This window comes from Fomitiporia mediterranea (assembly GCF_000271605.1).
Source record: "Fomitiporia mediterranea MF3/22 unplaced genomic scaffold FOMMEscaffold_2, whole genome shotgun sequence".
Classification (NCBI taxonomy): Eukaryota; Fungi; Basidiomycota; class Agaricomycetes; order Hymenochaetales; family Hymenochaetaceae; genus Fomitiporia; species Fomitiporia mediterranea.
In genome coordinates this window covers 3,574,379-3,599,266 of record NW_006760387.1, presented here as the reverse complement: position 1 = coordinate 3,599,266, position 24,888 = coordinate 3,574,379, and the positions used below count along the sequence as shown (strand labels likewise).

Here is a 24,888-nt window from a genome sequence, read left to right as displayed (position 1 = left end):
ACTCTTTCTCCCCGACCTCCACCATCTCTCTAAGTCTAACCCTCTGCCCTGACACTATGTTGTTGCTTTTGTTCTCTCCAGCCCAGTCCTCTGCTTGCAAGCATCCTCCAGCAGGTACTCTGAGTGCAACAACACAGACAATAAACATTGCTGTAACTCGTCTCTCTGATCTACTGTTGCAGTGCCTGTACAGAGCCTCAGATTGCATGTTGTGCTACTGAGCTGACTACACTGTCCTTCAACGTAAAGCGGTAAGTAGCCAGTCCACTTCATAATAGCCTGTACAATAGTTGCTCCTCCCTCTCCTCCCAACCTTTTGTCTCCCTTCCATCCCTTCTGCTCCTCGTCCCACTGCTTGCGTTGCCTCCCCTTCATTGTCCTCCTTTTTTTACGTTCGTCTCCCTTTTTGAATTCACATTCGCACATCTGTATTGTTGACCAGTGCCGAACGACTTCTCCAATAACTCCACGCATTTGTGTACTTCTTACCGCTCTGCAGTGCAAGCAACACTCGACGAGCACACGCGAGCATACTCGCGACAATGTTCATGTACAACCACTCCTATGGTACCACCCTCTCCTCAATGCTGTACGTGTTCTACTCCTTCGCACAATCCTTGTTTGACATCACTCTTGACAGATTTGCCCCACGCACATTTACATTCCTCAGTGCTGTCCATGACACCATTTCGAATAAGGTAAGCAGTGGCCATCACTTATCCCTCCTGAGCCGAGTCCGTTCACATCACCCACATCACCCTCTCCCTTCGAGCCAGAACGTCCCAGAGATACACCTTTGCAATCACACACAACGCCTAAGTTCTCTGCACCTCCAATTGCAAGACGTAGTCAGAGCATGTGATGTGCACGTACAGACATGGCTTCGCTTGCTGCTCAAATCAGCTTGTTCAACGCTCCGGATCCCAACCTTGGTGCACCACTTACACTCGCTGCACGCTGTCACAGTGCGTCCACCTTTTCTCTCTTATTTTCACTCGCTAATCACTCTAAACTCGTCTCACAGGCACAGCCTCAGCCTCCACAACCTGCTCGACCTCAATTCACACACGCACGCAATTCAACTTGCAGGGACCGAGCGACGACCAAAGCGTGGTGATGAAGACTACATCAAACGGCCCGAGAACACATCCTTCCTCTTCCGTTGCGGATGCTGTTGGGAAAAGAACGAGGCAAGAGGCAGCTCATCATACACTACAAGTACTGTGAGTGTCTCTTCATCAGCATCTACTGCCGATTCTGACGACTACAGCGAATTTGACTCGCTCTCCACTGATAGTTCACTGTATGGCTGCCTGTTCGGATATCCGCACACGACGTGCAGTAGCGTGCGCAAAGTGGAGATGGCAGACCTTGGTGATTTTGAGATGGGTGATGTGGTGTGCTTGCAAGGATGGGTCAACCGCAGATGCAGTCATAACCGTTGAGCCTCTCAATGCCCTCGCTTTCGGGTGGTCCGTCTGGATCTGGTCAAGGGATGGGCCTGGCAATCGACACCCGTAATGCACTCGTTCGCCGCTCGAGTCTGGTCCGATCCCAACCTCTACCTACTCGTATTCGCATCACAGCAGACACAGACACTCTCAGTGACTCTGCACAAATCTTGACGCAGGCTGCACTATGTATGTGTTTTGGTTTATTTTCCTTAATTATTGTAGATAATGATGTATCATACAAATATTTTAATATAATTGATTTTTGTTATTTTAATAATGAATGGATGTAAGGGAAAATTATTATTATTAAGGAATAATAACTATGTATAGTCTGTAAAACATTACAAATATATATTACCCTTTCAAAACTTGGTAATCCTTACAATACATTTCAAAAAAGGGAGGTCCGATATTATGCATTTTATATGTTTAAAAGGGGTATTACCCTTATGTACTTTTATTACATTCATAAACCTTACAGTACCTTATACAATGTTGTACTACTTTATCAGAAATCGAGGTCTGATAATATGCAAATTACTTTTTTTACTTTTTTTACTTTTTTCACACCATTATAATGTAATATAACCTTTTAGACTTTTTCCCGATGGAATGACAGGTATACCGTAAACGAGACAGACGTAAAGCCATGCGGGACGACCGAACGCGAGATCCAAGGAGAAACAGTCGTTGTTCTGGAAATCTAGATGAATCAGACAATAATAGAATGTACGTTCCCAGACGCAGCGCTAGGTTCGTCTAACAAGACTCACGAAACACGAGATGCGAATGCTCTGGATGGACCTAGATTTAGAATGTTTGTACTATGACTGCCTCAGGAGTTTGAAGGTATATTCGGAATATGTCATGGTCGCTTATTGACATACTGGAACCGCATAACGAGGCAAAGGTGCTAATGAGGTACCTTTTATTTTTACAAAAACTATTTCAACTTGATTTCGATTTATCCTCGTCCTTCAATTTATGCATCAAAGAATAGTGGATCATGTATCAGATATACTCGTTCTTTAGTATCAGATGCAGGATCTGAGCCAGTATGAGAGCTGGTAGCGTTAACAGTAACATAACGGATCAAGATTACTCTACTGGATGCATCTTGGACTCAGCAGAAATGGTATCTATACCACCCTCAATGTTTATATTGCATGATTCTCTCGACGTGAATACATTTGCATTTGAACTCCTTGCTAACAGGTATTTTTTCCAGAGTATTTTGTAGAGGGAAATACTAAGTCATGGAGTCTATTCCTGTGCAGAATTTTGCTCCCTCTCGGAGGTCAACACCTTCTTGAATCGAACATCCAACTTCTTCGTCATTATAAGGGCCTTGCGCACCTGGGTGCAACCTATATTGGCGAATGGGACATTGAAGTTTGGCACTTCACCGACAGGCAGTGGTTCGACAGGCTCATATTCTATAGATCCGACTACTCCCAGAGCATTGCAGCGCTTCTCAAGCATGCTGCATAACGATTCAATGCATTCCTCTACTCCTTCTTTGCCGTTACAACGATACCTGAGGTTTTTGAGACAAAGTTCTGTGAGCTTGGGACATAGAATTGAGCTGACTCCCTGATGCTCGTTATAACTGTCGATTGTGTCTGCAATGGACAACATGTCGAAGAAATCGGGCGTGACGTAGATGCCTCTCATACAAAATCTTTGCAAGTCGGGGAATATTCGAAGAAGGATAAAGAGGTCTTGAATCGTGCAGGGACCAGTGATCTCCAAAGCTTCCAATGGTGGTTGGGTCAATTTGAGCAAATGGACAAGTACGTAGAAGTTTCCGTGGTTTAAAGGACCGCAGATCAGGTGTTTAAGTGCTGGTACGACTATGTTGCTGACGAGGGATACGGAAACATCTGAGTCATCGATCAAGAGTGTGCGCAGCTTACGCAGCATTATCATGGGGAACTGTGGATTATCCCACCGAGCTTCTGTGCTTAAGATGAACCTGGTCCCAAGGAATTCCAAATGCGGCGCCTTCCGGATGATTTCTAGATGATCCATTCCCCGGACCTCGACGTGACGACCGAGGAAAGACACCTGTTTCAGGCCATAAAGTTGCTCACCACTAGTTTCGATAAGGATACCCGAGGTGTGTAGCGACACTAGTTTTTGAGAACTCGAGAAGTCGATATGGGCTAGTCCCATGCCATAATTAATCCATGTACCCTTCCAATCGATGGCGAGTGACTCTAAAAGCGGCACATTGGCGAGCCTGATTTCTGGCAATGTTCCCCCCACGTTCTCAAAGGTAAAGCAAGCCACTCGCCAGCGATTCTGCTGGCTAAGTAGTTTGCTTAGAATGTACACCAGGACGTCGAATTTTGGTATTGTATGAGGCACAGTACTGCAGGTAATCGACAGGCTAAGCGGAGATGCTCTGGACCTCTTGAGGAAAATGTCGACGGCCCTTGAGGACGAGCTATCTCGTCCACTGCTGCCATGTCCATCAAGGAGAATGGTGATGTTTGCCCATAAAGACGGGCATGACATAGCTACGTGGCGCCATGTCCGGCAAACTTGCAACAGACGCAGTGCTGCCAACATAGATTCTTCACGAGGCATACCGCTCTGTGTTATCTGCGCAGTATGGAAGAAAATCTCATGGAGAACATCCAAAGGTAGACGCCTGGTTATATATGCCTGGCTCGACATTCCATTCACCTGAGGACTAACGACATGGTGGTGAGCAATCTGAGAATCGGGAGAGTGGGACATTCGACGATAAATTCTCTCTGCGCGTCATGTTAGATGTGGGTATGAATCAGTATAGAGAGCACACTTGCCAATTGAAGGCAGATCGTTCAAATGCAACGCCTGGTGTTGGGAGGCGAATTCGAGCTGAGGATGCCACTATTTATTGCTCCTGAGGACACTTTCTGGCCACATACAATCTCTTATTGAAATGGAGAGAAAATTATGTGACTCCAGTGCTTTGGTCCGAGCTTTACACACTCTGCGGCGTCCTTGCCAATAGCCACATACTCCGGCACAGACTTCCTGATGGTATCATTAAAGACTCGGAAAAACAAATTCAGATGACGCTTACGGTAAATCTGGGCATGTCAACGGAAACGATTGCAATTCAAGAGCCATAGGGCATGAGTTTGGGTCGCCGTATTGAAAGATGAGTTCCTGCAGTGGACCATTTCGACTGCACATGAGTTACTATTCAAATTAAACAAATGGATGTTCCCAGGCGCGCAATTCTTAGTCACTGTTGTGTGACAGACGCGTTACATTACGCGATGTGGACATGTCTCTGCTGCGTTGAGGTGTGCAGCTTTTCTCACTGCTCAGCCTATTTTCTGTGTTACTTGTACCTACAGGACTCTCAAATGACTCTCTGGGTCGATAAGGTAAGAGGGAACCATACATTCCAAGGATAATTGGCTTTAACACAGTCTTATTCAGTACCGTCCACGAACGCTGGATGACCTCCACTATCACCAAGGACTCTCAGCACGGCTGCGATCTCTTGTTCGCCATTTTCTCGGCGATTGACTTTTCAATACTCACGCACTTCAATCAGGCCGCTAGTGGTGACTTCCCTCATATGCTGTTTTATGGTCCGAGTGGCGCCGGAAAAAAGACTCGAATAGCATGCACCTTGCGACAGCTATTTGGCAGTGGTGTAGAGAAGGCACGTGTGTTCTTCGATGCTACAGTTTCAAGCTTTGGAATTGATTGTCAATCCGTACAGCTAAAAATTGATCAGCGGGTATTCCTCACCCCTTCCAAGCGAAAGCTGGACGTCAACATTGTACAAAGCAATTTTCACATTGAAATAACACCTAGGCAAGCCTTGTCCCTATCCAGGTCTGCGCGTGTCATTCTGATGGCCAATATTTGTTATATAGTGATGTGGGCATATACGATCGGGTAGTAATCCAAGAGATTCTCAAGGAGATTGCTCAGACCCAGCAAGTGGATTTGAACGCCAAGCAACGCTTCAAAGGTTCGTAGTACTGTTATGATTCTCCTTAGAGCCAATTATCGTAACATCTTGTTTTTTTAGTTGTAATAATCAATGAAGCCGATTCGCTGTCGCGTGACGCGCAAGCAGCACTACGACGAACGATGGAGAAATACATGTCAAACATGCGCATCATCCTCTGCGCGAACAGCACGTCAAAACTTATTGCTCCAATCCGGAGCCGGTGTTTATTAATGCGTGTCGCGGCACCCACGGAAGAAGAGGTGCAGACTTGCTTGCGATACGTCGCGAAGCGTGAGAAGTTTGACCTCCCACCGGATGCTGCTTGTGAAATCGCAGAGGATGCTGGAGGGAACCTGCGTAAGGCAGTCCTTGTACTGGAGGCCCTAAAAATGCAATCGTAAGTGACTCGATATCACTCGAGCCATGCTTCTATGTTTCTTATTATCGACTTTTCTAGACCCGACTTGTCTGGTCCACTTACTATCGCAAAGCCTGACTGGGAGACGTATTGTCATAAAGTCGCAGACCTCATTGTGCAAGAGCAGACGCCAGCTCGCGTCATGGAAGTCCGAGCCAAGTTTTATGAGCTCTTAAGTCATTGTATTCCGGCTACAGTAGTTCTGAAAGTATGCTTTCTAAGTTTCTAATATCTGGATAAAACTAATATCTCAAAGACCGTCGCGGATCGCGTTGTTGAACGGGTAGATGAGGCTATCAAGGCAGACGTCATGCATTGGGCTGCATTCTATGTAAGGTACCATATATTACTCTCCTGACCCATTCATTGCTCATGGGAATCGGCTTGCTAAAGGAGGTTCGCATGCGCCAAGGCAACAAGAAGATCTTTCATCTCGAGGCCTGGGTAATCAAAGTGATGAGCATATACAAGGTTCGCATTGTTTCTTGCTAACGTGGACGTATACTCAGTTCCGTTGCAGCATTTCATGTACGGTTTCGATATGGACGATTTTTAAACCCCGCGGCCGTATCGCATTTACATTAGATGCATGTGTATTATTTAGCTTGTAGTTACGTCGAACAAGTATACCATCCTTGTTATACGATGTGTTGATTCTGACTCGTCGGAGACAGCACAGGAGCGACCCTCCCTTTCCTCATCACTTAAAGGATTGAGTGGTCACCGTTTGTATTAGGCACAAGGTTTAGTCGGCAGCCGATCACTGTTGACTAGTACTTTGTGTGTGAAAGATGTAGATTTGCATTGGCAAGGGGATTCGAGTCGAGTACTTCCGTCTCTCTTTGTTCTTATTTGCTTGAGTAGTAACCGACGGCCCGTGACATAACTGATATTTCTCAAGAACACTCATATAGCGAGTTTCCGTCTAGTATGTTGACCGATGTTTAATGAAGCCGGTATGCCACAATTATCGGAGAGGCGGTTGGTAGAGAAAGCGTCCGTGAATTCACCGACGAAAATGAATTCACCATCGCAACATGATGCACTTGTCGTCGAAGAATCCGTAAACGGAGTGCCTTGAGGAATAATATTCTAGCTATCCCGACTTCTTCCATCAGAAGCGGGCGCGGTGTGAAGACGTGAGAAGGCCGTCGACGCTGACTACAAAGAGCCGTTTTTACTTCCGGCCCGGCGTCGCTATGTATTAGGAAGCGCGAACAGCAGTCCGTAGTATAAAACGGATGTAGGGGAGAATGACGAGCTCATTCTTTTTCTCCTTTATCACAGAGCTGGTCCTGTGCTTTACTTGTGAGCTGTTCCTTCTGTCGAGAATACTGCTAAGACTAACGCTTATCTTGCATGATAGTCTGCATCCGTTTTCCTTTAGTCCTTCGTTTGAAACGCCTTTCATTCATTCATCGGGACCATAGCCGCAGTCATGTTGTTCAGTAGCAAAGCAATTCTTGCCCTCGTCACATCCACGTATGCAGCGTCAGCTCGTCCGCTGCCTTTGCTTCTCGCAAAGCGTGAAGTTCCGCAAGGTATGTTTTCTCTTCTTTATTATAGACCAAAGCTAGACTGACATCTGTTACAGAGCACAGTCATGAAAAGTTCCTGACCTCTGTGCGCACCAGCTTGAACAAGAACAACCCAGACCAGATTGTTGACCCTGTCTTCGCACTACTGGGTAATGCAGCTGCTACGCAAGGTCTGGGCAAGATCACCGTATGTTATAAGTTGTCTGTTTCTTGGAGTTTCAAATTCATGCGTGCAACTCCGATAGGATCCCGACTGCTTACAACAAGCAGCTGCTGACCAGGCTTTCACGAATGCAAAGGCTGACGGTGACGTTCAGGGTATGGTCGACGCACTGATTTTCCGCGCACTTGAACGTAATTCCGCATCTGTTGGCGCAACGACCAATGCCTGCACATCCATCCAAGCTGTAAACCCAGAGATTGCGGCAATCCAGCAAGTATGTCTTCATGCCAACTAATGTGGTTTATCAAGTATGTTGTTGACATCCTTATCCTCCTTGTAGCACCAGGACCCTGCGTCCGACGGCGCCGCTGCGACGAACAAAGCCATTGTACTTGAACTCGCCAAGCAGATAGCATCTGTTGGTGGAAATCCTCTCGATGCACTTCAGTCAGGTACTTTTGCACCAGGCACGATTGGTGACCCGACTGCGAAGGGCAACTCGTGCGACGATGCGAATGATCCAGTGGGCTGCATCTTCACCCAGAACTTGCTTGTGGACGACGCGACTGAGGATGAGATTAACGCAGTATGTGCACTAATTTAAAGAGTCCTTGAGTTTTTCCATGTTGAGTATTTCACCCAGGCTGTTGGTGGTATCTCGGCATCGGCAACAGCGTCGGGGGCCAATGACGTTGCCTCAGCGACCAGCGCAGCACCGACGGTTGTGACTTCTCTTGTTTGCTCTTAAGTTGGCATGGTTTTTATTTCCTTGGTTTTCATTGATTTGATTTTCTTTGGGTTGTCCGCTTTCATTGAGAATGCAGATGTAGTTAGTATCGCAAAATTTTGAACTTTCTATCGCCTGAGGTCCCAGTCGCACTAGACATGGTGACAAGTATCAGTTCATAGAGTGCTACGAAAAATTGTGCGTGACATACAGCCATTACGCAAGAGTAATATATTCTCTATCCAGAGCAGCGAGGAATGTCATCATCTAAAATTAAATTAGCCAAGTGCCAAGGAGATGAGTGTGTTGGACCTCTTACGAAATCGTGACGTTCTTGTCCCATTTTCTTTCCCGGTCCCGTCCTAAGACGTTCCTTGATCTTTAACAATTTGTCATGAAAGTGGGCAACGGCAGATTCTTCGTAACGCGGGTCTTCTTCGGGGACATGCAATGGACGGTTTGTCGCGCTGCTGAATGCCGAACATCTCATAACGCCTGATGTTCTTAGCATAAATAGACTAAGGTTTGGTCTCTTGTGGAGAAGGAACGTACCAAAAGCCCCAATAGCATCCAGTCTGTCAGCATCCTGTACACAATGCAGCTCAATGCAAGATTCGTGCCATTCAGTGATTGCTCCTGATTCGCGAAGCCTTTTCTCGGTAGTCCACGATACGTTTTCAACTATCTTCGTTATTAATTTAGCCCGTCCACTCGAGATCAAATCAACATGGGTTTGAACACTTGTGAAAAATGGCATGAAGAATGCCAACGGGTCGGCTGTGAGTTCTGGAGCAACGTATTTCTTGTCGGGAACGTCATGGAGTAATGCAGCGAGTTCAACAACGAGAAGATCTGGTTTGGGATCCAAGGAATTGGCAATTGCAAGAGCTGTTCGGCGGACACGCTGCACTGAACCATGTTTGAACACTTCTCAAAAGATGATCATTAAATACCAATGCACATACCATGATACGCGTCGTGAGAGGGATCATACCTGCTCATGGTCTTTTCCATGAGTTGTTCCGCCGAACGAAGCACATATTTTTCAGCGTCCGTTGGATAAGATGCTGTCATTTCAACAAGTATGTCAGCGACAAGTGACCACTCTTGGACCATTCTAGTCAAAGGCGGGGTTTGAAAGTGTGGATGGGCGCAATATCGTCACAAGTGAAGTCTAAATGGATCATATCCAAATAATGAATCAGAACCGTATTTTCGACTTCGACAGTATCTGTATTATGGAAGATTTTTCCTGTGTACAGTACTGCCGTGCTGTACCGTGTTTGCAACGGCCGCTATGTGTAAAATAATAAATTCTTGGTAAATCTGATGGCGGCGCTCCTTATGTAACACATTAGTACTCTGTTTACGGAAAGTCAGGTACACACATCTCGACTTTTGCTGTCGTGTCAACCTCTATGCCTTTCCTCAGGCCGTCCGTTGGACGCTTCCTGCTCATTATTCTCGTTCTTGCTAGTTTATTCTCTCTAGCATCATCGTCAAAAGGAGAAAATTCGGATGCACTTCTCCATTCCACAGTAACGGTAAGTCGTTTCTGGTCTCGGACGCCGATGCGTCACGTGGGCGATTCGCGTCTATATGACTTTGGAAACGCGTATCCGCCTACAGTCGTGTGCACACTGCTAGAGCTATTTCTAACGCGTGTTCACGTTATAGATTTCAGACGTACAGCAATGTGAGGCCGTACGACGTCTAAGCACAATCAAGGAAGATGTGGAGGCTGGCGAGTCTCCCATCATGCGTCGAGTGTTTGCTGTCCTCTTCCCGTTTGAAAGCGCTGGGTGGAACTCTGGTGAACCTGCTGCCCCTTTTCTGTTTGGCACTCTTACCTTAAGCCATTCGAAGTCCTTGGGACATTCTACATTAGCTCGTGGGTGCACCACGCATGATTTTATGGATCCTGTACTGAGATCAAGTCCAGTGTTCCAAACTTTATTTTAGCTGTGATACCTTCACAGATTCATCCGGATACCCTCAACACTATGACTGCATTTGCTGTATGATTTTCGCTTCTGTTCGCTTTAGCTAATGAGAGTGCTGATATTGTGTCGCCAAGACCGGTGGATTACTGTCGGATGTCTTTCTGCATCTTGTTCCGCATTCCTTCATGGGCGAGCATCAGGAGCCTGGCGCTCATTTCGTCATGGTTGAAGAAAAACGAAATATACTCGTTGGGTAAAGAATATTATTTTATGAATGCTGAAGTCACTCAATTAAGGGGCGGAATTTTTATAGGCTAGGTATCTTTGCCGGCTTCGCTGCATTCTTCGTTATGGAAAAGACACTTAGAGTGCTTGCTGGCGAAGGTGAAGGGGGACACTCGCATTCTCACTCACATTCCCATGCCAATCCGGACGTGATCAACGGCGAGAGCTCAGGTGTCTCTCCGGCAAATAAAGAAGGTCTCCGATCACGCTCAGAACGGGCGAAGGTCTCAAATGGGAACGCAGAACATAAGCACGAAGACAACGTTCAAGGCCATAAAGCCTCCGGACCATCTAAGCTTTCTGCCTATCTAAACTTGTTTGGCGACTTTGTTCATAACATGTAAGTATCCATGAGTCCTTAACTCTATCAAACATATGTACTAACGACATTGCTTCACCTTCCTAAAAGCACCGATGGGCTTGCGTGCGTGAAGTCCACTCCTCTTTTGCTTTCATCCGAGGCTCTAACTTTGTGCCCTAATACTGACAAACTCGTGCCTTTCCGGAACTTTGTCGTCCCTGTGGTAATCGATCTAGCATGGCCGCGTCGTTTTACTCATCTCCGCTAATTGGAGCAACAACGACGCTTGCTTGCTTCGCGCATGAGATCCCACACGAAATTGCGGACTACTCTATCCTTGTTCGCTCTGGCTTTTCCAAACGCCAGGCGATGCAGAGCCAATATCTGACTGCTGTTGGAGCATTTGTGAGTCGTCTAGCAGTAGATCCTCATTTACATCTCTTAAAGTAAACGTAAAAATCAATTCATCCGACATGTCTCAACAACGATCCTCCCGCTACGACATGAACCAACGTGCGAATACAACGACTTCTTCCTCTGGCGTAAAAAATGATGATAGATCGGGTAAGTACATTTCCCCTCAATAGCTTTCTTCTAAGATGCCGGGCTAACAAAGCAGTTCTCATCCGCTCCTTTCATCTGGACGAATTCCTGTTTCCTCGTTGCTTGTTACGTGCATCGGACATTTGAACCGATGGCCTTGTTTGTTCACCCGCTGTCTTATCCTATCCACGACCAACTGTACCACTAAAATGCGCCACTGAAGCACGTTCATGGGTATCGCGATACACAACCTGTCGGCAACGAGCGGTGAAGGTCATGAGGTATCCTCTTCGGTTAACCTCGCCGCTGCGGTAAGGCAGACTGCTCAAGGTCTATTGGGGACAACTGTGCAACTAGCGGATCTTGTGAGTAACACCCTGTCATGTAAAGCGATACACAGGTCAGACTGAATACTTAAACCATCATTTTTCGCACTCGTTTTGACGCCTGGACCTTTACTCGTGCGACTTTACTGTATATTTCCAGGTAATTCCGTTCGTAGCCGGCGGATTTATGTATATTGGAGCAGTGGCGGTTCTGCCCACGTACGCCGTTAAAAGTCCTTTATCTCTCTGACGGCCGTTGCTGACGCGTAGATTTTAATCTAGGCTCTTAGAAGAGAGTAAAAGCGTCAAACAGGCGTTACGTGAGGTAGTGTATTCCCAATGCATTCCCCTAGAGGTCCATTCAAGTCGGTTGTTAATAAATCAATTCTTTGATACCTTGGACAGTTTGCGGCCATGGCATTTGGGGTGACTTGCATGTTTCTAGTTGCGTAAGTGCTTGGAGTGGATTGATTCGGTGCCTTTGGTGATATTGATGACTTGGTGCGTAGGTGGAACGAATGAGCGCTGTAACGAGTGATAGGAGGAGAGCAGGGATCCCGCAGATGTCGATAGAAATACTAATACAGATAGCTTGAGCAGCAACGACACAGTGTTGAGTGGTCGGAGTTATGCTGGTTGATTATTATAATATTATTCGAATTTACGGAAGTTTAAATAAGCCCAGAAGATCCGAAGCAGAGACACAATAGAAATAGACTAGGCATCGAGCACGAGTGATGTGCGTGTGCTGATGAGGCGACTTTGCGCGGGAAAACAGGGCGAACAGGCAGAACGGTGCATCGAGGTGGCCGAAGAACGTGCGTGCTTCCTGGCCTGTGCTTGGCCGAAGGATGATGACCTAATGACAGATTGCCGAAATGAGGTAGCCACTTGAAATTTCGACACCGTGACTTCGCCCTTTTTCTTCGCTTCCTATCTATACAAGTCCTCTGTCTGAGCGACAGTCCACCGCACTACCAGCTCTGCCCTTCCCCCCATCTTCCCCAACTTCTCCAACTTGCCTTCGTCCGGAACTCGTCCAACGCCGCCTCCTGTGCCCGTGAGACACGCCTATTTGCCTCATACCTTACTTGCTCACTCACTGCCGCCGCCGCTTGTGCTCTTGCCAGAAGCCGCGCCGGTTACCTACAAGAAGAGGCTTTTTTGGTTGCACGCAACGACAAGAAGTCGTTCCTAGGGTAAAGGCACGCCAAGTTCCAAGCGTTCTTCGACGCGCGCTCATTTTCGTGTCTCGGATTCTTGTACAGCTGTTTTGATTCGGCCCAGCTAGCAACGGTGCTCTTCAGCTCATGACGGCGCTCTGATTCATCTCAGTCTGAGCATTTTCCAGTTTGCTCCCAGAACGCGTCATCTTGCTTGCTGGATTACTTCTTTTCTACACCGCACACATTCGCCACGTCTTTTCTCCGCCATGAGCAAAAACAGGACAACACCCCGGGTCGTTTGTTGTGCCATTCCAATTTGGAGACCGTCAGGTAAGGTCCTAGTTATAACACGCCGAAAACACGCGGATAGCTGGGTTTGTGAGTATTTCAATTTTTCGATTTGTTATTTCAATTTTCTCATTTTTGCTATTTCTTTCCCATTTTTACGTGCATCACCCTCTTCGCGTCCGTTCCCTCGAATCTGCGCCGTTAGTACCCAAAGGAGGATGGGAAAGTAGCGATGGGACGTTAGAAAAGGCAGCGACGCGTGAAGCTTTGGAAGAAGGTCTCACCCTTTGCTCCTCTGCCCGTCCCCCACCCTCTCACGCTCTTCGCCGCTTCTTTCCTTCATAAACAGCGGGCGTGCACGGCACGATATCAAAGTTCGTTACGACGATACACGGCGCAACAGCGACGTACCATTTCTACGAGCTAGACGCAGTCTCACTCGAGACCAATTGGCTAGAACAGGGCCAGCGACGCCGCGAATGGGTCGACTACGCCGAAGCGATTCGTCGCCTGCAATGGAAACCTGAGCTTGTGCAGGCGCTCATGCTCTCGTCCCTTGCGCCTCCTCGGTAGCGCGAAACGTTGCTTCGGCCCGGCAATTGCGAGTTTGAGCGGCCCCTTGCCCATCGGTTCTGCTTACGCGACCAGCAAAATAATTTGGCTTCCGACTTTGGGCTGACGTGGCCCCGGCCGCCTGTCACCATCATCAACATAGACACGTCGTCATATCTCAGACCCTCTAAATATGCTCTTGCATACATTTATCATTTCATTTCAAACAAATAATGGACAGCCCTGGGTATGAGAGGTATTTAACCCTTGGGAGAAAAAGGTTATGTTTGTCGAAGGTGATGATCGTTCTTACACGAATACCTCGATGAGTACCCAGCGGAGAGAAAATTACTAGAGTTGTCCTGTTCTTTTTTCCCATTCAACCATTATTCATTCCGACTCGCATACCCACCTACCACGCCTTTCTTACTTGCACCCAAATCTCTTGCTATTACTGTTCCCCTTTCCCAACCCAACTGACATCAAGCAATATCATGTCCTTACCCTGTACTATATTACGCCTACGAATAATCTGACGTCATCATCTGTCCCCACTGATCAATTTCTTGCTCTTCCACCCTTTGCGCAGTCAGTCAATCTCAAGTTAACCCCAACCCGCCCTTCCAAAGTATCATGTCGCTGTCATGTCATGTTCATGATGTTATAAAGCCCATCTAATTCCACCCTTGCTTGAATTGCACCGATCTTCTTCGCATTTTGAATCTTTTTATTGGTGACTGACTGATTTGGTAAAAGGTAAGCAAGCACATGGCCGCCGTTGCATCATTCGTCATAACATCCTATCGGCATCGGCATGAGGTCCTCAAACAGGATTGATCTGATTGACCACGATCCATGCATGCAGCTTGACTCAAGCTGCAAAAAACTAACTAGATTTGCTAATACCATTATCGCCGAATAGGGAAATCTTCATTTTTTTGTGTCATGGGCTAACCCGAATGTACACGGACCTGAATCTCCGAGTCATCACGTTGGCAGCACGTGCTGCAGGGTCTCGGAAAAACACATGAAAGTTCAACAAGTGGGGGTGCGCTTTTCGGTTGTAAGATGCGTCCGAGCGGAATTTGAAAAATTACCGTCATGGACCGGTCCTTGTAACACCACCATTCCTTGTAACACCCTATACATAGTGCCACTACTCACAACAATTTTACCTCAAAAAATATATAAATGAATTTCTATTATATCTTCCTAGTGTATGTAAAAAAATTGTGGTAAACAGATTAGAATTTGTTGAGCTATGTTGAAAATAAGGGTAAAAACTAGATAATCAAGAAAATGCTCAGATTTTCCAGTGATAGTCATGGCTCCTCCTACAACACAACTTCAACTAAAAAATACAAGACTATCTGTTATGTTAAAATAAGCATACATACAAATTTTTAGACAATTTCATTAAGATTTGCAATTTATAAAAATTAAAAAGTACAAATCACAGTTTATTTTAGTCACATGACTGTACTGAGCAATATTCAGTCAAGAGATACACTCATTACCAAGGGCCACACAGTTAAAATATTGACTTAAATATCTGAGTATACTAATATAGAAGTCCAATACAAATATTATATTGCTTTAATGACTTTAAAAATAATGCAGACAAGGTAGATTACTTGTGTGTACATCGTGGGAAAATGGGTGTTACAAGGAATAGTGATGTGCTCTTTTGGGCACAAAACATCTATCCTTTATATCTAATTTATTTCTCATTTATTTGTCACAGAAATTTGTAGAGTAATGTTAAACAGTATTTATTTTCATCTAGTATTTTTTGTTTGAGGTTAAAAGGTGTGAAAATGAAGTAAATTCAGAATTAAAATGTAGTGTTACAAGGACCGGTCCATGACGGTACCATTTTCAGTCAGAATGTGGCGGTCAAAGTGTCTGCCTACTTGTACCTAAATTATAAATTTAGTAATCAAATTTAGGTCAATATAAATGTATTATACTGAACAATATTGTGCTAATAAGTTGAATTCATCTACTATAGCCAAGGTAAACAATGAGTAAAAATTAATACAGTGTATGCAAAGTGTATCTTGCTAATGATCAGTAGCACTGAGTAAAAAGATGACGCGAGTGTGACAAAAAATCGAGAAATGAACAGCCAAATCTACTGTGATAGGGTGTGACTCATTACTTTCGAGCTTCATTCTTTATTTTACTTCTCATCAAGGGATGAGTGAACTCTTTCAAAACATTGATGAAAAACTATATAAACTCAATATGAAAAGATTTACAGAAGGAATTAGCTAGAAAAAAATTGCTTCTTAAGATACAGCTGATTTGGTGTGTAAAACAGCTGTATTTTGGCTTATTTCAAATTAAATGAGAATCCCTTCTGTAAAAAGTTTCATTTGCATCTCAGAAGCATGAAATTTATTTTTCTATTATTTTATCTTAGGTGTGGGGAACAGAAATGTTCCTGTACAATCACTACTTTTAACTGGACACAAAATTTGATCACATAAGCAATAAATTTCTTAATTGGAAGCCGTGGGAACGGACGCGCAACACAAGGGAAAAGCGCACCCCCACAACAAGAGTATGCGCAGATCCTGCTTGAAAGGAGCAAACTGTAACGATTGGCAGCACAGTCATCGAGTCAGAGACGTCGATGTGTCACTCATTTGAGTCATTTAATTCACAGTGGGTTGAGATATACAAAGTCAATTGCAGAGATCGAAGGATCATATATTTATTAGTACATCTTTTGGCTTTCCTTTTTTAACATCATCAGAATCCGGGATGAAAAAGGTTTAAAGAAGGAGCGAATGCCAGGGCAGGCGTATTGGACAGGGCATGATCAAAAAGGGATGGAAGTACGGAGAAGAAAAGGAGAGTAGAGTTCAGAAGCACAAGAGAAAAGGAAAAGGGAACAAGAGCACCAATTATAAGTTCAAAGGAAGGAAGGGTATAAAAACACTTTCAAAAAAGATAAACCTTTCCAGTATATGCAATACGCATAAAATTAGGGTTGAGCCGTCAGTACAACAACGAAATAAGAAATAGACCGGTCCAAAGAGGTGAGGCGGCAAGAGGACAGACAAGAAAGGACGAAGGAAGAGATGAATTGATAAGATAACAACACTACGACTCATCCTCGTCGTCAGAACCATCATCTTCTAATATGCCCTGCCCGCCTGTCCATTCACGTTCCCACAGTGCGTTCCCGGATTGTAATGAAACAAGAGCAGGATGTTCAGGCGCAAGTTTACGTCGAGCACTATTTAACCTATCCAGAAGTGACTTGCGCTCGTCAAGTAGGTCATGGATATAGTCAATTGCTGTGGAGAAAATAAGCTATTGGCTCTCAGAGGCCAGCCAGATAAGAAGAAAAGCATACTTTTTTGTAGAACAACATTTTCGCTGCGTGGGCCTGCTCGGCCATCCATCTTCTCGCCTGACTCACTCATACCCCGTTTCGCTCGGCTCTTTTTCTTACTCTTCCCCTTCCCTCCCTTCTGTTCGTTCTCAGCAGCTTCCGCAGCGAGCTCCTGTTCTTCCGCAGAAATAGCCTCGCGCAGCGCCGGGACAGTCTCACAGAGCGCCTCATACCCTCTTCGAATGTTCGCACGCCGCTTTTGCTCAGATTGGATGTGGTTTGCCTTTTTCTGAGAAGCAGATAATAAAGATGGTTTGGCATTGAGGACCGGTCCTTGCTGATGCGGTGGCGACCCGCGTTGCTTCTTGCATGGATGTCGAGCCGTCGACGTGGTAACGTCGGAGCTCGAACTTGGACCGGCAAGATTAGATAGGTCCGAAGACGAGGGGTACGGTCGTTTCAGCGCGGGCGGTGTTGGGGGCGGCGGTGTTGGGTCTGATGACACGGAGCTTACGCTCTGTTGCGAATCGGATGCTGCGGAGTTTTCGAGTGTGTGGCTCGGTGTGACAGTCAACGGAGGTCTTTGTACCTGTTGGTGTTGACCGCCAAGAAGTTGCTGGAGAGGAGAGGTAATACGCTGAAGAGGCGAGGGGATTGCATATGAGGTGGGTGCGGCGGGCGGCTTGAAGACCATGTTTAATGGGGACGTCACGGGAAGGTCCGTAGTCAAGACCTCACGGTCCGCGGATTCATTCCACCGGCTTGGGTTTGAGTCGAGCGAGATAAGATCCTTCGTCGCCTTTGCGAGCTGCTCGCTGCCTTCTCTGCGCGGTGGCAGCTGGCGGTCCGAGTATTCTTCCTGAACGTCTGTGGTGTACATCGTCCACTCTGGAGACGCAATACCATTCGAGTAGTCGAGAAGTGCAGACTGGAATTTGTACGATTCAGTAGGCGTTAGTAAGGGCATGGTACCCATTCCGACGGGTCCGGTGAGAAAAAAGCGAGTTGTTTAGTGGACTGGGAATGGATGGTAGTGGACAGAGAAAGAAAGGAGTTTGGCGCGGAGAGCGAGAGCAGAAGAAGCGGGAGATCGCATGCACACAGCACAGGACTGAATGCGATCGTGTCATCATGACCAATCAGAATTAACACATATCATTTATTTTCCAGCTCTTCCAAATATAGTAATGTACCTCGAAATATCGAACGGCTATCGCCCCGCAAAGTTCCACCCTACTCACGCGACGATCTCCGCGCTCGTTCACCTCTTCGAATCTACGCGGCCGAGGTTGGTCCTCGTTCTCTTCAAGTGTGTCCGGGTGCAGTTGCTATTCATTGCTCCTTGCGCCCACTTCCATCTGTCGCCTTGTTTTTCTCTGTTCTATCCCAAATCCATCCCCGTTCCATGCCATTGGTTGCCTTTGCAGGTCGCCGTGGGGTCGTAAGAACGCACCTACAATATTGTTTTAACGTTTGATCTTAAAAGACCGACGTCCGCCGAGGACAATTTGTTTAAGCTTTCGAAATGAACCGAAAAGCGCACCGTCTTGTGGCTATCTTCAATCTCTGACCAATCCGTAACGCATGTCGAAGCAGATTACCACAGAACGTCAAAACAGGTATGACAAGAAGCAAACTGTGTCCACAATCCGCCTAATGGGCCGTAAAGAAGGCTCAATGCGCAGAGTCTTGAATATGAATGACGTCAAACGAAGATGCAGGGTGCACAGCTAATAAGCAAGACTCATCTACGGAGCGGTGCTGGGTCAATTACTGAGCTTGTTTCCCTCGACCACATGGAGCAGATTCATCGTAGTTCCAGCTTGCTTAAATTCAGGCTTGTTTAACCATGTGCTGATCAAGTCCCGAGGTCGGTCAGGCGGGATATTGAACTCGGTACCGTATCCACAATACGTAACGCCTCCAAACAAGAATCTTCAGCTCAAACAGCTAGAAGTGCTGGTATTTGATGCTTACGGCCTCAGTAGCCGCAAAGACCGGCTACACATAAAGCATGTGACATTGCTCATGAAATTTACGCGCAATTATAGAGCTCTCTATCTCATGAAGTTTTGCAGAATCATTGCAGAGTTGTGACTCAACTCGCCTTTCTTACTTAGGACACGCGGGATGTTCGCCATGACTCAAAAGAGGGGAGTTCCAAAGAACCTCTCTATACTTGCTGTTCTTCATTCTGGATGGGGTAGTGTAGAATTCAATGATTAGGTGTTTTCAAGTATGGACAGTCAAGTGAATGTGTTGAGGTATTCAATGATTCATGAGAGCGGTAGTAATGTGACCTCACGTATATCCGGAATTGGAAGTAGCCTGCCATATACGGCAGGCCTTCACGGGAGACGCGTCTAACTCTCAGCACTCGGCAGTCCGCCACACCTACGTTTAACGTTAAACCAGTGCATCTGCCTGGTCAATAGTACCTTACCACCATGGCCTCTGGGTTTCCTGTATTCGCTGTTTTGGTGATCGTCCTTGGACTTATGGCCGTTACATGGCTTGGAACACCCAAAGGCCCACAGCAAACGTATGTACTCCTGTTCGTTCTCATTTCTGCTTGGCTGATTTAACTCTGTCCATTCCGCAGTTTGATACGAACTGCTGTCCTTCTTACACTCTCGTGTTGCTACTTGATGTGGATGGTCACGTATCTCGTACAACTGCACCCACTCATCTGTACGTCCGCACTTGTCACCAGCTTCGCAAAGACGGTGTTCACTAATGCTGAAACCATTCTTGTACTTCTTCGTATTCTTAGCGCCCAAACGAACTATAATTGAGGGATGAGCTCTGATGTCGCACTTTCACGCGATTTCGCTTGCGTTTTCTGTCTGTCATCGCAATTTCGTTCGTACACCGTGCGGACTTCCGACTTGTCGCCACGCCCACTTGTTCTGTTCTTTTCGTAGTCTAATCTTATTCGTTTCATGGCATCTCACCTCACCTCATCTCATCTCATTCCACGCGGTTCCATTCAGCCTGTCATTTCTCAGATAATCAAGTTTTTGAAACACATGGAACTTCGCGATTTAGGATGCTTCGATGTGTATTGTTGATTTTTGGCCGGGTAAAGACGGAAGCGATGTTGTATTCATGTGCATCGATACCCGCGAACAACGACATTTAGGTCTATGAATCTGTCTCTATTTTGCTTCTCTGCTTCTCCTATGTCTATGTTTATTTACTCTGCTTCATCACCCAGTGACCACCACTCCTCCGCACCTCTAGACCAATCAAGCGGTATCTGCGGCCAATTGGAGGTCACTTCCTTATACCCATTCTGGGATTGCTCATCGTCTTTAATTGGATTATGTGGACTCTGCAGCGGGCTCCTCGACCAATAATGTGTCTTCTTCGCCGCCTCGACTGCCTCCTCGTGTTTCTCGCCTGTGAACTTGACTCTCCACTCTCTCGCTTGCACTCCTTCCATCCGGAACAGGCTCATTTCGGGAGAAGAGTCAATAGCATCAAGCAGGACATCAAGTCGCCCGCCACATGCTATCGATATTGTGTTCCCAACCCATAAGTCCCAGATTGAATACCCTTCGTCAAAGTAATAGGACATCATGTGCTTGCTTACAAGCTCGCACACACTGTCGTATGACTCGGGTTTACCCGTTTGTGGGTGAGGAGTGTGAGTGTGTGTTGCGAGTAACTTATGGGCGCTTTCTTCTGGTGGTAACGCATTTGTATGTTTTCGACCTTGCCAAGTGTCTATTCGACGGAACAGAGCGACTTGAGATGCGCCCCCGAGTTCTTCATCCCTTCCCCACGGATCAGGCTCCCTCGCGAGACCGATTGCGTCTACTTCAACGGTATAGCCCCACGCGGATGCAGCTTCTGTGCAATATTCTTTGAACTCTGCAGGTGTCCATTCGAATTTGTGATCTGAATGCCGGAAGGCTCTGTTTGTGCGGTGAGTTGGGTCTGGGATGCCTCCGGGATGGGATCTTCCTGGTGCTGAGAAGCGAGCGTTGAAAGCGTAGTTTGGAGTGGTTATGAGTAAGAGTCGGGGACGGTATATGCCAAGTAATGTTGGTGCGAATTCGGGGAGAACGTCTTCTGGAAGATGCTCTATCCTAATAACATGAGTAACAAATACATGTGAGTGAGTAAATGCAAGCATGGATTCGCCACTGAATAAACAATTACTCAACTTACACTTCTGTCGAAACAATACATTCCACATCAACAAATTCGGGATTATACACACTCAACGAGCCATGCCAGATATTGACTTCCAATGGTTCCCATCTCGGTAAATCATCACGATGATATTGAAATAAATGAGACTCAGGCGCAGTTCGAGCGATGCAGGAAGTCAGAGCTCGTGAAGCGATGTCCAACCCCGCGAGATGGGAGATGTGTAAGTCAGGTAGACCGTCTGTTGAGCTTGAATATATCTCGTCGAATCTTTGTTCTTGTTCTTTGTTTTCTTTTGAAGTGTCGAGGAATGCGGGAGGGTTGCAGAGACAACTAAGGAGTGTGCCTTCGCCGCAACCTATATCCAGGACCTATAGATAAAGAAAATAAAGTTTATTCGTTAGTAATTGGCTGAAGGAAGGATAAATATGGATGGCCAATTGAATTGATATTATATTGTTAAAATCATAAAAATATAAAATAATTAAGTGGCTCGAGAAATATTCGTCTAAAATACCAGACGTCCATCGATGAAAGCATAAGAAGAATACTTACCGAGATAACACACTCCTCGCGAAGTCTGCATAGAATCCAAGCTCGTCGAGTGTCGTTCAGGGAGGGGAAGAACGTCACTTTTGGTATGAGTACTTGTTCCTCGTCATCCTCTTTCTCTTCCTCCGAGTCTCCTTTATCTCCTTCGTGAATAGTACTTTCCACGGCTACTAGTGTAGCCTCCGAGTTATGGACGATTGTTGAGGGGGGGTGGAGATCCTGTTCATTGTTATTATTGACTTGGCTAGATGACCAGAGATCGATCATCCTGCTCAGAGCACACCAATACTCGAGTATCTAAATATTCAAGTTCGAGGTGAATACACAGAGTACTGAGAATAGCTAGAGGCGCAGTTGCGTGGTTCAATGTAAGAGCGACGTTAAAGCCAAAGGATCCTTAGTTTTATAAAGAGATACGCAGAGGGTACGGGAACAGAGGTAAGGCTCGTCGGACAGCAATCTAAGTCAATCCAGAAATAAGACGTGACTCCGTCGCAGAAGGTGCTCATTTAACTTTAAGAGAATTATTGCTTGGACCATCAGCACCGTCACCAGCAGGACACGTGAATGCGATAAGTATAACTACAGTTAAAGGAGTACCTCCTTATGAGCAGTCTGTTCAGACTTTGTCGAAAAGAAAGGCATGCAGCATGAAAGGATTCGTCCTGTCCGACTCTGGTGTCGATATTTGTTTATTATTGTCATGATAATGCTAGTGTAATGTTGAGAGCGAGTAATGCACAAAGTAAAAATGTTATACAAAGAGAAAACCGCAACGTCCACAAAAGACGAAAGTACACAGCATTGATAAGTGATGAGCGATAAGTAACGAAGGTGATTTAGACATTTGGACAACCGAGGGAATGGGATAAAGGCACAAAGACATCAGATGTACTGGTAAGCAGCAGGACAGCATTGTATGTAGACGTATAAACATTATTGTACTTAGATAAGCCCCATCGCACGCAAGTCTCGCCGCATTCTTTCCTCGACTTGCGCGGCATGTGGATTCTGATTCGGGTTTGGGTGTTCTGTCTCCGTAGGGCTCTCTTCTTGGATATCCTCCGCTGTAATCACGTCGAACCCAAAGACATCCCGTAGATGTTGCCGTACTTCTTCGTCGCGTTGCTGATCTTCGGGAGTGATCACAGGCGGAGGTGTTGGTGTTCGAATGCTTCGTTCCCATCTCTTTACACGCGCAAAACCAAGGATAGAGGATAGAAGGAGAACCCAACCTGTACAACAATTACGTTAGAGAAACCAAAGAGCAGTTAAATAGAGTACCAAGGTCAGGCTTACCAACAGTCATCAAAAGGAACGATATCCAATCATGCATAGCACTACCAGATATCCACATAGGGGGATTTCCTTCCTGGTCATCAGATGTCGTAGCCCAAAATCGACGTATCTTCCCGCTCAGCGACGTAGTACCAACTTCTTCATCATTCCCATCCCTAAAAATGTCCTCGCCTGATGCTTTGGAGAACAAACCATATTGGATCAACGTGACACCGAGCCCAGCTCTCGAGCCATATTTTGCCGCATGCGACGTGTGTAGTAGGTATGTGAGCATGAATCCCACAAACTGGAAGGAGACGGATATCAAAAAGTTCCATGCGAATGAGAAGATCGTCCCGGCTGGTAAGCCCTCAATGAGGAAGTCATCTGCACCTCCGAGAGAAGGCGCATGGATAGTCGTCTCCCAGTATGGAGGAGCGGAATCTGCTTGAGCAGCGGCGTAGGACTATAAAATTACAAATATAGCAACATTGATTAATGACCTGACAAATATTAGTTTTGATATGAAACATTAATTACGCACGGGTGGTACGTCGCTCTGCGCATCCTCTGGCATGACATGAACATCCCCATTGTCATCCTGCACCGTCCTGGGAGGAGTCGGTCGAGCGGAAACGTTCGAGAAAACACCATCGTTCTCTAACCCGCTTCCGCGAACTTCCGGTTCCGACGATGGGATACGTGCGTAGTGCTGTGGTAACAGCGCACCAACAGCTCTGCGGAAGAAAGACGGTTTCGCCCCATGGGTCCTTGGTTCTCTTCTTAGGATATCTGATGGTGAGGGAATAATTCCATTGGAGTTTCCAAACGCAGTAGTTGGTGGTGTTGAAGCTGGTGGACTACCTGGGGGAGGGCGATCGTACTCGTACTCCCTCTCAAAATCGTAGGTTCCTTCTCGAGGTTGTGTGGGTTCGGTAGGTTGTACCGAAGGCACAGGGATCCGTGCTAGAGGGGTATTCTCATGATCCTCGTCGTCTGACTCAAACGCCCGTTCCATCTCATCCTCAGCTGCAGAGTAGTGCGACTCCTGGGAGACGGGGAGTGCCGAGTAGCCGCTACGTGACATGGAATTTCAGTCCACCGTAGAGCGGTAGGTAGATTAGCAGAGAAAGAGTGGGAATGAAAGGATACGTGGACTGCGCGAGGAGAGTGTGATGAGGTGAGGAGGCTGTTGGGAGGGCCAGATACCGAGAAACACTGCCATCGCCCGAAAAGGGTATGGTTTGACACGAATGATTTACCAAACGTGCCTTATTCGGAAAATAAATACCTCTGTCTGTCAATAATTCAAAACATTCGACTTCATAGGCCCTCACGTTTATTAAATGAGAAGCTTGAAATCCAAGACCAATTGCATACTCTATCATTTACAAGGTGTTTGGATCTGAGCAACAACAGCATTAGAACCGTTGTCGAGCAGGTTCCGCGTTTCATCAATTTGATTATCCCGGTGGCGTTTGTTATTTAACCTATTATCCATGACTCAACTATTGGACAAAAGTTATATCAGATAGATATTTAAATGAATGGAAAAATTATTCGGTATCAATTCTCTTGGAGTGTTTCCCCCGGGGCTATAGTTGCATCCCCAATCTCTCATTATTGTGAGTGATCTCGACAGAAAGGCTCTATATCAAAAGTGCTTTTCAGATCCGAAAATGAAACCAAATTATACCAACGAGTCCATTTTGGCGGGGCAGGAAAAAGGTGTGAACATTGGTCGAAGGCCATGGTTATACGTGCTTTAAAGGCTTTTCTATGTGCACGGCTCATCTGAGAGGATAACGCATGCTTTTAGACAGACTTAGGTTCTATGGATATATGCATTGTCCGAAGCCTTCTAACCCTGTATCCGAAGTCAG

At 46.1% G+C, this 24,888-nt stretch overlaps 13 protein-coding genes across 13 annotated transcripts; 7 read left to right on the top strand and 6 right to left on the bottom strand.

Annotated features, from left to right (window-relative positions):
- Positions 1 to 39: 39 nt before the first annotated feature.
- On the top strand, positions 40 to 1,650 carry FOMMEDRAFT_17408 (uncharacterized protein). Its single transcript, XM_007263163.1, has 4 exons — positions 40 to 251; positions 500 to 698; positions 777 to 965; positions 1,025 to 1,650. Exons 3-4 carry the CDS (start codon positions 862 to 864, stop codon positions 1,443 to 1,445), a joined length of 525 nt encoding a protein of 174 aa, XP_007263225.1. The 5' UTR covers positions 40 to 251; positions 500 to 698; positions 777 to 861; the 3' UTR covers positions 1,446 to 1,650.
- Positions 1,651 to 2,717: 1,067 nt separating this feature from the next.
- FOMMEDRAFT_152300 (uncharacterized protein) lies at positions 2,718 to 4,199 on the bottom strand (the record flags this gene model as incomplete). Its single annotated transcript, XM_007263162.1, has 1 exon — positions 2,718 to 4,199. One exon carries the CDS (start codon positions 4,197 to 4,199, stop codon positions 2,718 to 2,720), a length of 1,482 nt encoding a protein of 493 aa, XP_007263224.1.
- Positions 4,200 to 4,819: 620 nt separating this feature from the next.
- On the top strand, positions 4,820 to 6,463 carry FOMMEDRAFT_138707 (P-loop containing nucleoside triphosphate hydrolase protein; the record flags this gene model as incomplete). Its single annotated transcript, XM_007263161.1, has 10 exons — positions 4,820 to 4,840; positions 4,896 to 4,961; positions 5,014 to 5,124; positions 5,185 to 5,279; positions 5,342 to 5,439; positions 5,500 to 5,818; positions 5,879 to 6,047; positions 6,096 to 6,170; positions 6,233 to 6,310; positions 6,360 to 6,463. 10 exons carry the CDS (start codon positions 4,820 to 4,822, stop codon positions 6,393 to 6,395), a joined length of 1,068 nt encoding a protein of 355 aa, XP_007263223.1. The 3' UTR covers positions 6,396 to 6,463.
- An 814-nt stretch (positions 6,464 to 7,277) lies between these two features.
- On the top strand, positions 7,278 to 8,144 carry FOMMEDRAFT_77343 (uncharacterized protein; the record flags this gene model as incomplete). Its single annotated transcript, XM_007263160.1, has 4 exons — positions 7,278 to 7,380; positions 7,434 to 7,564; positions 7,623 to 7,814; positions 7,881 to 8,144. 4 exons carry the CDS (start codon positions 7,278 to 7,280, stop codon positions 8,142 to 8,144), a joined length of 690 nt encoding a protein of 229 aa, XP_007263222.1.
- Positions 8,145 to 8,483: 339 nt separating this feature from the next.
- Positions 8,484 to 9,341, bottom strand: FOMMEDRAFT_131733 (uncharacterized protein; the record flags this gene model as incomplete). Its single annotated transcript, XM_007263159.1, has 4 exons — positions 8,484 to 8,534; positions 8,587 to 8,762; positions 8,820 to 9,176; positions 9,233 to 9,341. The coding sequence occupies 4 exons, from the start codon at positions 9,339 to 9,341 to the stop codon at positions 8,484 to 8,486; spliced, it is 693 nt and encodes a 230-aa protein (XP_007263221.1).
- A 383-nt stretch (positions 9,342 to 9,724) lies between these two features.
- On the top strand, positions 9,725 to 12,330 carry FOMMEDRAFT_118014 (Zinc/iron permease). Its single transcript, XM_007263158.1, has 13 exons — positions 9,725 to 9,811; positions 9,945 to 10,080; positions 10,134 to 10,158; positions 10,210 to 10,285; positions 10,345 to 10,463; positions 10,524 to 10,835; positions 10,905 to 10,919; positions 11,033 to 11,205; positions 11,562 to 11,704; positions 11,826 to 11,884; positions 11,948 to 11,990; positions 12,071 to 12,114; positions 12,175 to 12,330. The coding sequence occupies exons 2-13, from the start codon at positions 10,026 to 10,028 to the stop codon at positions 12,185 to 12,187; spliced, it is 1,077 nt and encodes a 358-aa protein (XP_007263220.1). The 5' UTR covers positions 9,725 to 9,811; positions 9,945 to 10,025; the 3' UTR covers positions 12,188 to 12,330.
- FOMMEDRAFT_152294 (uncharacterized protein) lies at positions 12,327 to 12,908 on the bottom strand (the record flags this gene model as incomplete). The annotated part of the gene is made up of 3 exons (XM_007263157.1): positions 12,327 to 12,524; positions 12,609 to 12,717; positions 12,769 to 12,908. The coding sequence occupies 3 exons, from the start codon at positions 12,906 to 12,908 to the stop codon at positions 12,327 to 12,329; spliced, it is 447 nt and encodes a 148-aa protein (XP_007263219.1).
- A 189-nt stretch (positions 12,909 to 13,097) lies between these two features.
- Positions 13,098 to 13,692, top strand: FOMMEDRAFT_77016 (uncharacterized protein; the record flags this gene model as incomplete). The annotated part of the gene is made up of 3 exons (XM_007263156.1): positions 13,098 to 13,209; positions 13,325 to 13,396; positions 13,469 to 13,692. 3 exons carry the CDS (start codon positions 13,098 to 13,100, stop codon positions 13,690 to 13,692), a joined length of 408 nt encoding a protein of 135 aa, XP_007263218.1.
- A 2,678-nt stretch (positions 13,693 to 16,370) lies between these two features.
- On the bottom strand, positions 16,371 to 18,036 carry FOMMEDRAFT_118009 (uncharacterized protein). The gene is made up of 2 exons (XM_007263155.1): positions 17,039 to 18,036; positions 16,371 to 16,979 (listed from the first exon to the last, which is right to left on the bottom strand). Exons 1-2 carry the CDS (start codon positions 17,991 to 17,993, stop codon positions 16,783 to 16,785), a joined length of 1,152 nt encoding a protein of 383 aa, XP_007263217.1. The 5' UTR covers positions 17,994 to 18,036; the 3' UTR covers positions 16,371 to 16,782.
- Positions 18,037 to 18,202: 166 nt separating this feature from the next.
- FOMMEDRAFT_17401 (uncharacterized protein) lies at positions 18,203 to 18,799 on the top strand (the record flags this gene model as incomplete). Its single annotated transcript, XM_007263154.1, has 2 exons — positions 18,203 to 18,470; positions 18,561 to 18,799. A coding segment is annotated over one exon (260 nt), but the record flags the coding sequence as incomplete, so codon positions are not given.
- Positions 18,800 to 19,440: 641 nt separating this feature from the next.
- FOMMEDRAFT_17400 (uncharacterized protein) lies at positions 19,441 to 19,982 on the top strand. Its single transcript, XM_007263153.1, has 3 exons — positions 19,441 to 19,559; positions 19,620 to 19,708; positions 19,791 to 19,982. Exons 1-3 carry the CDS (start codon positions 19,465 to 19,467, stop codon positions 19,817 to 19,819), a joined length of 213 nt encoding a protein of 70 aa, XP_007263215.1. The 5' UTR covers positions 19,441 to 19,464; the 3' UTR covers positions 19,820 to 19,982.
- A 231-nt stretch (positions 19,983 to 20,213) lies between these two features.
- Positions 20,214 to 21,994, bottom strand: FOMMEDRAFT_76349 (uncharacterized protein; the record flags this gene model as incomplete). The annotated part of the gene is made up of 3 exons (XM_007263152.1): positions 20,214 to 21,111; positions 21,194 to 21,546; positions 21,731 to 21,994. 3 exons carry the CDS (start codon positions 21,992 to 21,994, stop codon positions 20,214 to 20,216), a joined length of 1,515 nt encoding a protein of 504 aa, XP_007263214.1.
- A 403-nt stretch (positions 21,995 to 22,397) lies between these two features.
- On the bottom strand, positions 22,398 to 24,191 carry FOMMEDRAFT_138700 (uncharacterized protein). The gene is made up of 3 exons (XM_007263151.1): positions 23,550 to 24,191; positions 23,027 to 23,471; positions 22,398 to 22,962 (listed from the first exon to the last, which is right to left on the bottom strand). The coding sequence occupies exons 1-3, from the start codon at positions 24,090 to 24,092 to the stop codon at positions 22,673 to 22,675; spliced, it is 1,278 nt and encodes a 425-aa protein (XP_007263213.1). The 5' UTR covers positions 24,093 to 24,191; the 3' UTR covers positions 22,398 to 22,672.
- Positions 24,192 to 24,888: the final 697 nt, after the last annotated feature.